This window comes from Cyprinodon variegatus, unplaced genomic scaffold (genome assembly GCF_000732505.1).
Source record: "Cyprinodon variegatus isolate N-32 unplaced genomic scaffold, C_variegatus-1.0 Scaffold66, whole genome shotgun sequence".
Taxonomy (NCBI): Eukaryota; Metazoa; Chordata; class Actinopteri; order Cyprinodontiformes; family Cyprinodontidae; genus Cyprinodon; species Cyprinodon variegatus.
Window position 1 is genome coordinate 277861 of NW_015150519.1, and position 14007 is coordinate 291867.

The 14007-nt window shown below is 39.8% G+C and overlaps 1 protein-coding gene across 10 annotated transcripts in view; it reads left to right on the forward strand.

Moving 5' to 3' along the window:
* Positions 1–14007, forward strand: part of LOC107082981 (DNA-binding protein SATB1-like) — a 77362-nt gene that overhangs the window by 16868 nt on the left and 46487 nt on the right. For 8 of the 10 annotated variants that reach the window (XM_015371886.1, XM_015371890.1, XM_015371883.1 and 5 more), the window contains 4 exons: positions 144–385; positions 6343–6519; positions 7106–7232; positions 11311–11434. In XM_015371886.1, coding sequence (XP_015227372.1) covers positions 169–385; positions 6343–6519; positions 7106–7232; positions 11311–11434 — 645 coding nt within the window. In that variant the 5' untranslated portion in view covers positions 144–168. The remainder of the gene's footprint in view (positions 1–143; positions 386–6342; positions 6520–7105; positions 7233–11310; positions 11435–14007) is intronic. The other 2 variants (XM_015371892.1, XM_015371889.1) reach the window with 1 other exon arrangement.

Genomic DNA, 14007 nt, shown 5'->3' on the forward strand with positions numbered 1-14007 from the left:
TTGCACGACAGGTTTGGCCTTTGTTAAACCTTTTTTCTTTATACTCAGGGATATCTTCTGGGTCCATCATACATGTCATGCTGTTAAAAAGATGCATATATGCTTTAACGGTTTGCATCTTTCCTCTGTTTGTCTCTTCCCAGGTGATAGTGAGCTGAGGTGCTGAGGATGATGGAACATCTCAGCGAGTCGTGTCTGGGGAAGGAGAACTCAGAGCTAGTCGTAGGCGGCCTGACCGAAGCCAAGGCCCCGCCGGCCAAACTGCCCCGGCTGGAGCAAAATGGCAGTCCCCTGGGCAGAGCCAGGCTGGGCAGCGCTGGAGCCAAACTCGCTGGGGTCCCGTTCAAACCTGCTGGCCACCTGCTGAAAGCCTGCCACAAGAGAGGTAGGAGAGCATAATATGAAAGGGAACATTTCCTTCACTTTTTAAACTAATCACTACTACCAAAGTGCTGATAGGAGGCTGGGGTTATATATTTTGTTTAGCTATGCTGAAAAATAACATTTTAATTTTGATAAAGACAAAAATAGATCAAATATCTTCATTTATTATTCACATATTTTACAAGAAACAACCTATACTGAACCTGCATGTAAAAAAGAAATAAAATCAAGATGACATTAGCAGAGATGAATAAGCTAAAAAGTCATATTCATAAAGGAGTCATTTAAATGCTGTTTTACCCTCTCACCTACCTCTGCAAGTTCTTTAGACCTCATAAACCTTTTCTTGTTTGAGAAACAATGCTCCGGTATAGTCTCCACACACTCTCCCTCTCATATTGCTAGCACGTATTTTCTCAGACAAAAGCTAATAGAGGCGCAGTGTGAGAAATGTTCCTGCACTGGGCTACAACTGCAGCTCTTATATTTGTTTATTGAGCAGTAGATCCAGTCTGAAAAGAGTCATTTTTAAAGACAGTTTTTAAGACTATAGCTTTTTATATATATATATATTTTGCAACTAGTGCCATGATTTATAAATGAAATATTTGGTAGGCTGTCCAATATACACTGTGCCTTTCAATTTTTTTATCTGGGTTTTGTAGCATGGAAGTAAAATAAGACATTTTTAAGAGTTTTAGACATATATCGGTGAAATTCCAACATTCGTCTCACTAAAATAGAAATCACAGGTCTTTTTTTCTTGCAGCAATGAGATCAACAGATAGAGCAGAGTACAGTACAGCATCTCCCCTGATAGAGCCAAACTTGAACCGTCTAATTCAAAGAATGGATCCCTTTTATTCACTCTCCTCTCGGCCTCCAGGTTCCTGACCACATGTTTTAAAGTAAACACTCCCCTTTCTTTGTCATACTGAGGTGTCTGCTCCCAGGATCCCCCCCCCCACACACACACACACACTCGGATTAATAACCCTCAATGCATCAAGGTATACAGGATATTGGCAGATAACTTTCTCACTGAATGTCAGAGCTTGTAGGGAATCGACATAAAGAGGAATTATTGCAAAATATAAAACATCTTTAGGAACAGCATTTCACAAAATAAAAGTCAATAACTAATACCGGGGAGGTTCCAGCTATGCACATCTAAAGACTGATTCTTCAACTCATCCTTTAAAGAACAGCTCTAGAACAGTGGATGGTTTAGGGAATGCCTGTCACCTGCGTTCTTCAAATCTTGCCTCGCTCTTCTAACTTATGAATATGCTTTAATCTGGAACACTCTATTGTTATTACTTTTGCTTGTTTATTCAAGGCAAGGCAGGTTTATTTAGAGAATGTTTTTAGTTGCGAGAGAAATGTACGTGAACAAAATAACATAAGGATAAAACACAGAAAAGTATGTTGCAGTGGTATAGTAGGAGAGGAAATAAAACACAATAAAACTAAGTATGAAAGGCAATAAGGAGGAATAATTAAACTGATAAAATTATAAAGAAATGATAAAATGATAATGTAGTTTGGAAAAATGTATTTATATTTAGTATAACTCTGGATGTTGCTTTTGAGATTATGCTGTTTTTAAATGTTTCTTCCTAATGAGGAGGCGATTTCCTGGAATTTCTTACTAGCTCATATTCACCCACTGAAACACTAATGTTTACATTGTTAACTTCAGATAACTGGGGGATATCCCTCTTTAAAATGTTTCCATTCCTGGAAAAAGAGTCAGACTGTTAACTTGATATCAGGGGAGCCCCTCACCACGTTCATAATTCAGAGTATTTTGCAGACTTTAGCAGGTTAGCAGCTAATAACATCCATTTTCCCTTCAGCTATGACCATCTTCCTCATCCCCACTAAAGAACAGCATCCCCACACCATGATATTGCCCCTGCCATGTTTCACAGTGGGGAATACAATTTCCTTTGCTTTGACAGTCCTCTTTTTTCACTAATGTTGTCAAGAAACCCTGGAGGCTTCCGCAGAACGGCTGGTTGGATACCGAGATATTAGCTCTAGTTGCTAATTTGGCGACTTTTCAGTTGGTTGCATGAGGTTCTGTTTGTGGTTGAAAGAGTAGGTTGGACTGAACAGTTATCCATGGCAGACGTTTCAGATAAAAATTTGTTAAACATGTAGAATAGTCTTTTTACGTCACCTAGCTGTTCCCTGGTTCATCTTAAAAAAAAGTATCTAACGGTAGTACATTTGCAATATGCTGATGAAGATTCCCAGTCATCCAGGTCATTGTCATTCCCTAAAAGTTAAAAAAACAATCCACTGGACTTGGTTTCCAAGGTTTGAAGACGTTTCGCTTCCCCTCCAGGAAGCGTTCTCAATTCAAATGTCACACATTGGACATTTGAATTGAGAACGCTTCCTGGAGGGGAAGCGAAACGTCTTCAAACCTTGGAAACCAAGTCCAGTGGATTGTTTTTTTTTAACTTCTATGGAATAGTAAATTTGCAGTTTTTAACTTGGAAAAATGTGTAAAATTGTCAAGCTTGCTGCCTAACTTTTGTTAAGCATAGTAATTAAATATATTTATTAGATTTTTTTTTTTGTAAAAATGATGCCTGATGTGGTTTATCTTGATGATTGAAATGATGATTGCTTTTTTTTCAGCCATAGTTTCTCTTGGCTCCCAAAGTGTTTGTTTGTTTGTTTGGCGTCTTTAGTTTTTTCTTTTGCCAACATGGGTGCAGGAACCCTTGGAATGTCGCTGTGGGAGTCTCCTCGTTAGGTCCGTTTTCTCTCATTCACTGTGTTTTACAAAGGTGTTGACGCTCCGGCTGAGAGAGAGAGTTTAACTAGTCACCTTTATCATGGCCTTTCCATTTATGGCGTCCCGTCGGGTTTGGTCCTCCGAGCTTCCTTCCTCCTCATCCCTTCTTCTGATTTTTTTTTGCTGGGTGAAGCGGCCAGTGGAGGCGGGTGATTCTGTCGTTGAGGCTTCGCATAGAGCCCACAGTGGGCATTGTGTCCCAGACCGAAACAATATTTACCGCAGCCCTCTCTGGGCTCCCAGGAAACAAAGCCGGTATTGATCCCCCAAATGAACCTACACAGCAGTCTTTATTGTTAGATCTTTATCTATTAAAATCAGGGGAGGAGAAAAGTAGCTCTTTCAGCACATTCCATTGCTTTTTGTCGGCTTATTGATTGTTTTGCCAGAGCCGTGCACATCTTCTGGAATGCCTGGGATTGGAAAATATTAGAAAGTGAATCATTTTTGTCTGCAGTGACAATAAACGTACAGAAACGTTTCCGCGCGGTCGGAGAGTGAAGCAACAGAGCAGCTCGTAAACACGCACCGCTCAGATTCCCTCTTCAGGAGCTCTTTAACATAACTCCTTTTTCCCTCTTCAAATTTAAAAGGCCAAATTTGCTCCTTTTTTTTTCCTCATCTAACTCTTCAATTTACGGGGATGTTATTTTAACAGAAACGCCATACCGGCTGATATTTGCACATGTGAAAACTCGGTCTTTGGACAAGCATTGTTCATTCTTTAAAACAGCAGAGCCACTGTTGACACAGAAGACTGAACCTCGGGGTGCGGAGGTGGCTCGGGATTTGAAGCGCTGCATCATGGGAAGATGATTTTGGGTTGGCAAGCAAAGAGTAGAAAGGCAAATGTAATCGCAGTACCTTGACAGTGAATAATGAGGATATCGTGCCCAAAAGGAAAAAGAGGAGAGGAGGAGTTTTAATGGCGGTTTTATGCAGAAAGGCTCCAATCAGGCTTTTATTGGCGGATCCTGATTTCTGGTTTCCCGTTGATGTCTAAGCACCTGATTCTGATTTGGTTTCCAAGGAAAAAACATCCAAATTCATTCTTTTAAACGTTCTAATTTAGTGTATCCAGCTTTGGTCTTTTAATAATTAAAAAAGGCTGCAGGAATCACAGATTTTTTTAAAAGGCAATGCCAAAAACATTTAAACTACCTTTAGCATCTCACAATAATTTTTAGTTTGGATGGATTAGTGATTTGAACAGCAGTCCTCATGTGAAATCCCCCCCATAAAAAAAAAAAATACTGAAACCTGTTCAGATTTTCCTTCTAGACAGCCTTTCAATGGTCCAAATGATAAAATTGAGCATTTTTGCTTTGCTTCTTAGATTTTTTGATTATTATTTCCGATTTTTTTTCCTATGACCTCAAATCCAAATACATCAATGGTTACAGAAAGTTGCTGATCTTCCTTCCACGGTAACAACTCACTCTAACAACTGGTATTTTATGGGCCTGTTATCCCTTTGGCATGGTGCGGTTATAACAGGAACAAGATCAGTCCAACTGGCAGAGCTGGGATTCAGCTTATTGTGGAGACTGGCTGATTTCTTGGTGCGTCACCAGAAAGACGGTTAGAAGCTCTTTGATTAGGTTAAAGTTTTTAAGCCAACAAAAAGATTTTGAACGGGTGATTCACCAATATATAGTCTAGTGATGACGCATACCAATGATAACAGAACACTTAAAAAATAATTGAAAATGTTTTTGTTGAGTTAAATGAAATCTTACCGCTTATATCTTATGTTTTTAAGGATCTCCTCTATGGATGCTTATCTTTCTTATTCTGTGAGAGTTTTTACATTTTTGTCCACCTCAGGAAAAATCTCTGTGGCTCTGTTACCTGTTAGTTGATGGGTTTTCATTTTTTGGATTCATGGAAAAACAGATCAAAAACACTCTTTTGATTTATTATGTATTTTTGCATTTCTACTGTATGACTAGAAAATCATCACCAATTTACTAATATGCAATGTTTTAAGTACATGGAGATCATTCATTTAGGAGTATAGATGGAAGAAGAAGAACAGGATGAAAGGGCATGTGTGATTGGTAGCTGGGATCATCAGACCTGGACACTAAAATAGAATTTAAAATAATTGAACATTTATCCCAACAATCAAACTAAAAGCAAACAAATCTTTTAAAAGGAAATAATAAAACACAAAAGCTGTAACTACTGTACCTAATGGCACAAGTGTCACCATTCTCAAACTAATAAATTAGTTTCAGTTTCTATTTTCTATAACTCTACCTTGCACAGGTTTTCAGATCTGTTAGATTGTGAGGTGGTCCTGTTAAGGTGATCCCGTAGATTTTCTGTCAGTTTAGTTCTGAACTTTGCTTCATCCAAAAATCTTCAAATTTACCCTGTTCATTCATCCAGTGTAGCTTTACACTTAACTCAGGGAGTGGTGGCTTAGTGGTTAGAGCATTGCATTTGGGTCCCGGAGGGTCTGAGTTCAAGTCCCACACACTCCACGGACTGCCACACTGGGTCCCTGAGCAAGACCCCTAATCCCAGACTGCTCCCCAAATGCGATGGGGAGATGCAGAGAGTGATTTTCCCCAATGTGGGACAATAAATGATTCATATTCAGTAAGTCATATTGGTTGTGGGCAAAGAAAACAAAATGTTCAAATGAAACCAATCTGAGATTAAACTGAACATATTTCAAGGTATTAAAAGACAGTTGCTGGTAGTTTAGCATGGGTTTCTTCACTTTTGAAAGCCGTTAAAACCACAAGAATAACGCCCTAGAATAGAGATCCTAAAATAACAAAGAAACAGAACAAAGATTCACAAAAGACAAATTCATAATAGACATATGAGCAATCAGAAGATACAGTTTCAGATTTCACATTTAGAGAGCGAAAATTTAGAGCTTAATACATGAATATAAAAGAAATGCAATATATCAGAGATATAGCTTTAAAATAGTGCAGATGTCTTTATTTTTGCATTCATTCCTGTTTTGCTGCAGCCGAGTCATTCCCCAGGCAAATCCCTTGACACTTGCTGTAACTTAATCATCAGCGCTGGGTTTCAGTCCACCAGCCGAACACTGAAGGTCAGTGTCTGCATGTGGAGAAATGTGGAACCCACTCAGTGTCTCGCCTGCGCTTCTTTTCTTCAAGGCAACATGCTGCCCGTGTTCTGTGTGGTCGAGCACTACGAGAACCCCATGGACTTCGACAGCAAGGAGGAACACGCCGAGTTTGTCCTGGTTCGCAAGGACATGCTCTTCAACCAGCTCATCGAGATGGCCCTGCTGTCGCTGGGCTACTCCCACAGCTCCGCAGCTCAGGCCAAAGGTAACCAATGAGCTTTCTTAGTCACTCTATTCTCTCCCTGACATGCTTTTACCACACTGCAGCTAATCTGAAGCTACAGTAGAGCATCCTTACTCTGAGCCTAGACACTATGGGTCATGCACACTACTGTATACACTACATATATATTTATACTCAGCAGGTGTAGCTGGTTGAATAAAGGTTCCACTAATTGTGCTGGAACACATGCAGGCCAAGGCTAGATGTTTCTCTTTGTTCTTTTTAATATAACCTGTCCATCACACACACACAAACTGAAGCAGGCACCACTTCACATCCTAATCCAGCTCTCCTCAGGGCCGTCCTCCTTCCTCCATCCTGCTGTGTGGGCTGCTCCAGGTTTAAAGACGGCGTCAGGAGAAATTCACACTTTTATGTTGTGATTTCACTAATAAATAAAGAGGAACGGAGAGTGATTATGGCACCAAGATGCTTCTTGGTTGCCTACACATGGTGCTATTCGCACTTTTCCCGCGTGTTACTGTTTTAAATTAGCTCAGACGCTCTCGTTCTCTCTCTTGTCCACATCTGTTGTTCACCCACGTCTACGTGTCTGTGATCTACTCAGGTATGATTCAGGTGGGGAAATGGAACCCCGTCCCGCTGTCGTACGTGACAGACGCGCCGGACGCCACGGTGGCCGACATGCTGCAGGACGTCTACCACGTGGTCACGCTTAAGATCCAGCTGCACAGGTAGGACGGCGTCCCGTTTCTGTTACACACGTACTCTCAGACCCATCAGAATGCCATTATCCCATATGATGGCTCTATGTACAACATATCTTTACAGTGGAGCTGCATTAACCCCTGATTGCACCTCTAACACAGTCTGCACATAACGTTTTCTCTTTGGCAGTTGGCAATCTGCGTGTTTCATACTCAGAATAGCATTATTAGTCATAGAAACTGCCGCTTGGCCTCTCCCAGGAAACAGGAACAGATATCTGAGGAAAAATCTCCACGACATGTGGGTGCCTAAAACACACTTGTTGTAGTTGTAGTCATTTTTTTGGGTTAAAAGTCAGAAAGCAAAGAAAGGGAATCCTCCAACTAAGGATCTTTTCTGTATCCGTTTAGCTTTAAACGGTCAAACCATCAAAAGGATTTAGCTCCAGTAGCTGATCTAAATTTAACTGGTAAGTGCTGTTAACTGATTAGCAGATTACACAGGCATCTTGTTTTGTAAATTGGTGAAGTAAAAAAAAAAAAAAAAAAAGGGACAAAATATTAAAGCTGTGAGTCTTGATTCAAGCTCTGCACATAAAAAGAGATTCCAGCAGATTAAGATGATGCTTTCTACAATTTTTTCAAACCAGAAATAACTCCAAAAATCCCCAGATGTTGAATCCAAAAGACAATAATTTGATTTTAAGGTTTTATGCATTGAATTATCCATTTTGGACTTTGTCTTAAAATTAGTCGGACTCAACCTAAGAGGGACAACAGAAACACCTTTAACTCTCTGTTGTTGCTGGTAGTAAATGAGCTTTTAGAAAATAGGCTCCAATCATCAGTCCCATATTTGTACACCGTAAAGAAAACTTTGGTTTAGCTTTTGGCTCAAGGACGTGCTGAAAATAAACTTGCAGAAAAAAATCTGTTAAATAAGTCGATTCTATTCGCCTCCATGGGAGTTTTCATGTAAATTCCTGCTAGTGAAATGCATGCTCTATTAGCAAGCAGAAATTTAGTCGGTTTGCAAGCAGGAAAGACAACAGCAAAGAGATTACCAAATCGGTTGCTTGGATTCATTAATCTAAGTCTTACTGGGCCATTATATTGAAAAATATGTTCCTCAAAAGTGGAAAAGATTGAAGAGAGTGGGCATACTTTCCAGGAGTGGACGTCCCAAGATGGGATGTTTTGATCAGGAAAGGCTTAGAGAAATAAAGTAAAAACGAAGTGTTATCTTTAATGACACAACGATTATAAACTTCGCTAATCAAAGTAACATCTTAGCTAACTGAAAATGTGTGAAATGAGGTAAAGATGTTTCGATTGCCGTTATAGGGCTGAGAAACCCAATCCAGAAATGCCTCACAGCAGCTGTCAAGCATAAGAATGGCGGCTTATGATGTGGGTTTTTTTTGCAGCCATCGTACCTGTACACCCCGGACTCAGTTTTTTTTAGATCATTTTTACAAGACTAGGTATTAAAGGTTTTATCATTTTTTTAAGGAGATGATTAAAAGCATTTTTCTTTATTATTGCGGATCCAAAAATATACAGCCTGAATATAAGACAGTGGTTTGGTGTAGAAAACGACTAACCACAAGCCTTGGATTGAATGCTGTTTCCGTCTTCCCATCACATTGGATGCTGAATTCTCCTCTGTAGGTGTGAGCCTTTGTTTTATTATTGCACCTCAAGCGCACACACGCTTTTATATTTTTGGACCCAAACAGGCTTGCATGTCCTCACGGACACAAAGACGTGCACGCACAAACAGTCAGCTGGCGCTGATGTTCAGGCTCGTGCCAGCTGCGCGCTAACCTAGTGTTCTGCAACTCTCTGGAGAGCTGTTCCTGCTCTGCCTCTTCCCCTTCTGTCCCCCCCCTCCCCTCCCTCGCCTCCCACCTTCACCAGCCGAGCACTCGCACATGCACCGACTGATGTGAGCACGTCCACCAGCCAGAATACAGAAGGTTGTGTTTGTTTCCGGCCTGCCAGCCTCTGAATGCACGGATAGCTTTCCTTCCCTGCTCCCTCCTCCCATCCTGCTCGCTCTTTCCCTCCTCTTGTTCACTTCCATCTCCCCAGAGGCTCTCTAGCTGCTGGAGCAGTTTAAGGTGTTCTGGAAAATCCATTGTCGGCCTGATGGAGTGCGTGCACGTGCAAGGCAGTATGTTTCCTCGCTAGCAGATGTTGGCCTGGACCATTGCACGCATCCTTGTCTCTTCCATTCTCCTGTTATCTCTTTGCTCAGAACAGTTTCACCAAGCAAAACGAGAGACGCTATTTTTGTGTTTTTTTTGTTTTTTTTTTAATGCAAAGCCAGATTAAAAAAAATCTGTCTCTAAGTGTAAAGCAAAGCACAAGCATATGTCTAGCACATCCATACTGGCTGAAACCACTGGAGTCCAGTTCAGCTGCCCACACTCAGCATCTAAACATGTTTCTCATTTTCAAAGCCCAGGGGCGTTTTTTTCAGGTAGAGCTAAAAGTCTGCAGCTGATGACTCTTCCAACTGAAGGCAGCGTCGATCTGTTACACATCGGAGTATATTGTTGTTGTTCTGAATATTTTCAGCAGCGCTATTATCTTCGTTTTGCACCCAAACCGCAGAAATCTACCCAGTTAGACCTTAAATTGTCTCAGCGAATACAACAAGCCAGGAAGGTACCAGTAACACAGAATAATAGTCGCCACATGCAGCTGATGTATAATTCATGCATCAATCCAGCAGATGTGTTGTATAAAGTAATTAACTAATCAGAACAATCAGGAGAGAGAGAAAAGGGGAGAGAGGGAGAATATGAAAGAGAGAGGAGGAAGGCAGAGGGAGAGATGGAGAGAGAGACAGAGCAATCTCCAGATGCATCTGCTTGATGCGCCAAATGAAATCTGTCTGTCTTGGAGGGACGCTTGCAGCAGGAAAAACGAGCAGAGGCCCGTGTGTTCAGCTCTCTTTTCTCTCTGGTTTCCTCTCATGTGACTTCAGTGCATCACTACATGGATTTCAAACTGTTCTGTCCTAAAACAGATTTTTTTCGAGGGGAACAGGTTTTGTGGTTGGATCAGTTTGTGGCTGCTGGACTGTGGACTGTGTCTGTGCTCCCCTTTAGAATTTAGACTCTTAGATTAATACTGAGATTTGCAAAAGACTGCTAATATTTCCAAATCCTGAGAGAGAAACAACCCAGCAGCCTTCCTGTTATCTATTTTAAATCCTGCTCTTTCTTACTCTCCTGCAGAATTAAAGATGCTGTTTTCTTTTAAATTAATTTTTACATCTCTGTATTACATCAGATTGCTTTCTGCTGTTACTGAAAAAAGCAAACTAAAGCAAACTAACTAACTAACTAAGTCAGTAAGAAATGTTTCTAAAAAATTTTTTTTCAGTTTTTGTTTGTGGTTTTGTAAAGAATACAAAAAAGAGTGAATTATTGATCTCTATTCACCCATTTCAACAATGCAGCTCTCCTCCTGTGGTTAACATGGCTGAATTGGTGGCTTTATTTATGGGAGTTCTGTCTTTCCAACGATGTAGATCAGTTCATTAAATGGAAAGTAAAATATGTCAACTTGTTTTCAAAAAGCGCAGCTAAAGGATAAGTTAGGGCTTTAAAACATTTTTAATTCTAACCCTAAAGGTATCAAACCTAACCTGAACAAACATTTGATTAAGTTCAAAGGTTATTGTCTATATTGAGTCCAATTAAGTCCAATGTATTGCCTAAACATTATTTCAGCTTTTTCTCAGGTTTCAGTATCTTAAATTATTACAGTAACCACAACCTGAAAGTATTAGGTTAAAGTTTATTACATGGTTTCTAGAATCAATACTGAAAACCCACCCCCCCAAAAAAACAATTCACATGATCTGTAATTATCATTATAAACATTTGTATTTGATAGATGTTACCAATATTAAAGCTTTATAGTCAATTTTTAGTCTTAATTCACCAAAGTCACAGAAAAATGTTCGACAAACTTTTGTTTTATCTGAGCTTTTTTATGATTACTGTCTTTCCTTTGCCCTTCTCTATCCCTCTCTCCTTCCCTCCTCCCTTCTTATACCCCATCTCCTGTGTTTCTTTTTTCTTAACAGTTGTCCTAAGCTGGAGGACCTGCCGCCCGAGCAATGGAGCCACTCTACAGTAAGAAACGCCCTCAAGGAGTTACTCAAAGACATGAATCAGAGCTCTCTGGCTAAAGAATGCCCTTTATCACAGGTGCTGGAGCCCAATCTGCTTATTCAAAATTCCCCCCCTAAAAAGAGCAAAAGAAAACAGAAAAATATTTCAACCTCACCTCACCTCTTCCCCCTCCCCTCTACTACCATACCACACAACAAAACAAGCACCCCTATCTCCATCACCTCCGTCTCTTATCCTTCATTTATCAAATGCCCCGAGTTTGATCAAGTGGGAAAAAGAATTGGCATAGAAAACCAAAATCAATGGCTATTGTCGTCTGAATTTTTTTTCCTCCTCTTGCCGCCTACATCACGCAAACACACACAGAAGCAGAGACGTGCATGCAGCGGCAGCCAAAAAACCAGAGGTGTTACTGAACATATGGTTATTGTTAGATAAACACTGGACCAATCCCAGAACGAGCCGGATTGCTTTTTTTTTTTTTCTGCTCTTTTTTTGTGTGTGTCTTTTAGTTCGTTTTGTATCACTGCATTGGGCTCGAGAAAAACACATTCACATGTTAGGTGTTATGCTTTGTGCCGCTTTGTCAGCCAAGAGGTTCAATAGAGTGCTCTTGCACGGATATTGTATTAAAAGGCAATGCAGTCGGTATATCATGTAGGCAGCCGTGGAGTGAATGGAATAAAAAGGCAGAATATTTCAGAGTTTGTGTTAGCTGCTGTTCTGCAGGAATGGTGTGTGTATGTGAGTATTTCTCCTAAATGTGTTAGTAAAATGTAGAGAATATATCTGTGGTATTTGAGGTTTCACAGAGCGGTCAGCTCTCCTCAGGGTCCACCGATGGTCACCTGGAGACCGTGATTTGTGTTGAGCATATGAGCAAGAAGCTGCTTTCGGCGCATGTGTGTGGTGGTGGTGGTGTGTGTGTGTTTAGCTGGGCATGATGATGTAAAGAGTCCCTGGGTGGCGTTCAGGCGGAGCCCAGCCCGGTCTGGTAATCACCCTGTTTACGGTCCATATGTGAAGACGGCTCAGAGGAGAGCACACACTAGCTCGGAGGATTTAACACACAGAGCACATTCAGCCTGTCTCAGACACAAATTCGCAAGACTAAACACACACACAAGTTTCAGATTAAATGATCAGATTATTTTCTGAAATCGGTATATTTATTTCTCTGTACCAGTTTAACTGCTTTGAATCCGGACTAAATGAAATGTAAGGTATCACTACTTTCTGGGTTACAAAGGTGACCCTTTAAATTTTTCTCCCTAGGTTACAATCTGTTATTTCGGGGGATCTTATGTCATAGTTCAAAATTGGAAAAGTGGGGAAAACATCTGTATTCTTTCACTTGTTTAGTTTCAAGCTGAAGCTATCTGCTGCAACAGGGTCAAGTTTGAATGCAGAATGTCTGAGCAGGAGGTTTAAGGTCCTTTACTTTAATTTACTCCATTGTTAATTAGATTATCAATGTCTTATCAGACCATTCTACAGGAGATGGCTATAAGTTTAGACTTAGATTTATTTATTTATTTCACAGGGACAGTGTACATTTATAAGCATTCCTGCAAATGCACCACAATTAGACAAAATGCTATTTTTCATCTGTTGTCCCTGGACAGATCTTAAAATTGTCTAACTAAAAAAAAACACAACAGTAAGCATTTTAGATCCTTCTTACAAGTAAGTGACGTAATCGGGTTCACCTGCTGTCGTTCCAGTTCCAAAGCTAACCTGTGATCGTGTTTATTTTATTTCAATTTGATAAATGTAACCAAGACAAGAAGCCATTTCCCGGCTTTATAACTGAGCTAATAGGATCCGCCGATGCCTCAACTCTATGTCACATGATTTCAAGCTACTATTCCTATTGGAGCAGATTTATTTTGTGTTCATGTTGGCATCAGTATTGATATATATTGGATCTGTCAAAATAGATAAAATAATTTTTATATATATATTTTTTAGCAAAGTTAATATTTTATTCTTCACCATTTTAGAGGATGTTCTATTTTTTTTAAATGAATTATTTTTAAGTTATAGTTGTAGTTATTACCTTTAATTACTAAATATAAATTGAACCTCCCCATATTTTTTTAGAGTAATTGTTGTTTAACCTCCATCCAAGTTCGAAGCTTGGAGCGTTACAGCTCCTCCAGTGTTACCAAAGTTTCATGGTCTCTTCTTTAATCAATGCTTTCCCATCCTGCCTTTCTGTTTGGAGGATGAACAGTTTTGACAGATTTGAAACCAAGTTTAGTTGGATTTGGAATAATTAGAGACAATAAAACACAAAAAAGCTGAAAAGATGTATGCATTTAACTCAGAAGGTCTTGAGAGCATCAATCCTTCCACTGATGGATGGATAGTTTTAGCATCACTTTATAAGATGTTTTAAGTTTGGATCATTATTGATCCAAGCTATATATCACTGGCTTTAAACTTTGACAACCATCTAAGGTTTTCCAGCAAACGTTCCTCACAGACTGTTTTTAGATTTACTCTGAATCACCTCCACTTTGACTATTTTTTACTAATTTGTAGCCTTTTTTGAGTTAGTTGCAGTGAATTTTACATTTAACAGAATGAAATACAAATACCAGCCACACTTAAAGATATTTTGCTTAAAGGTCCTCTATCATACT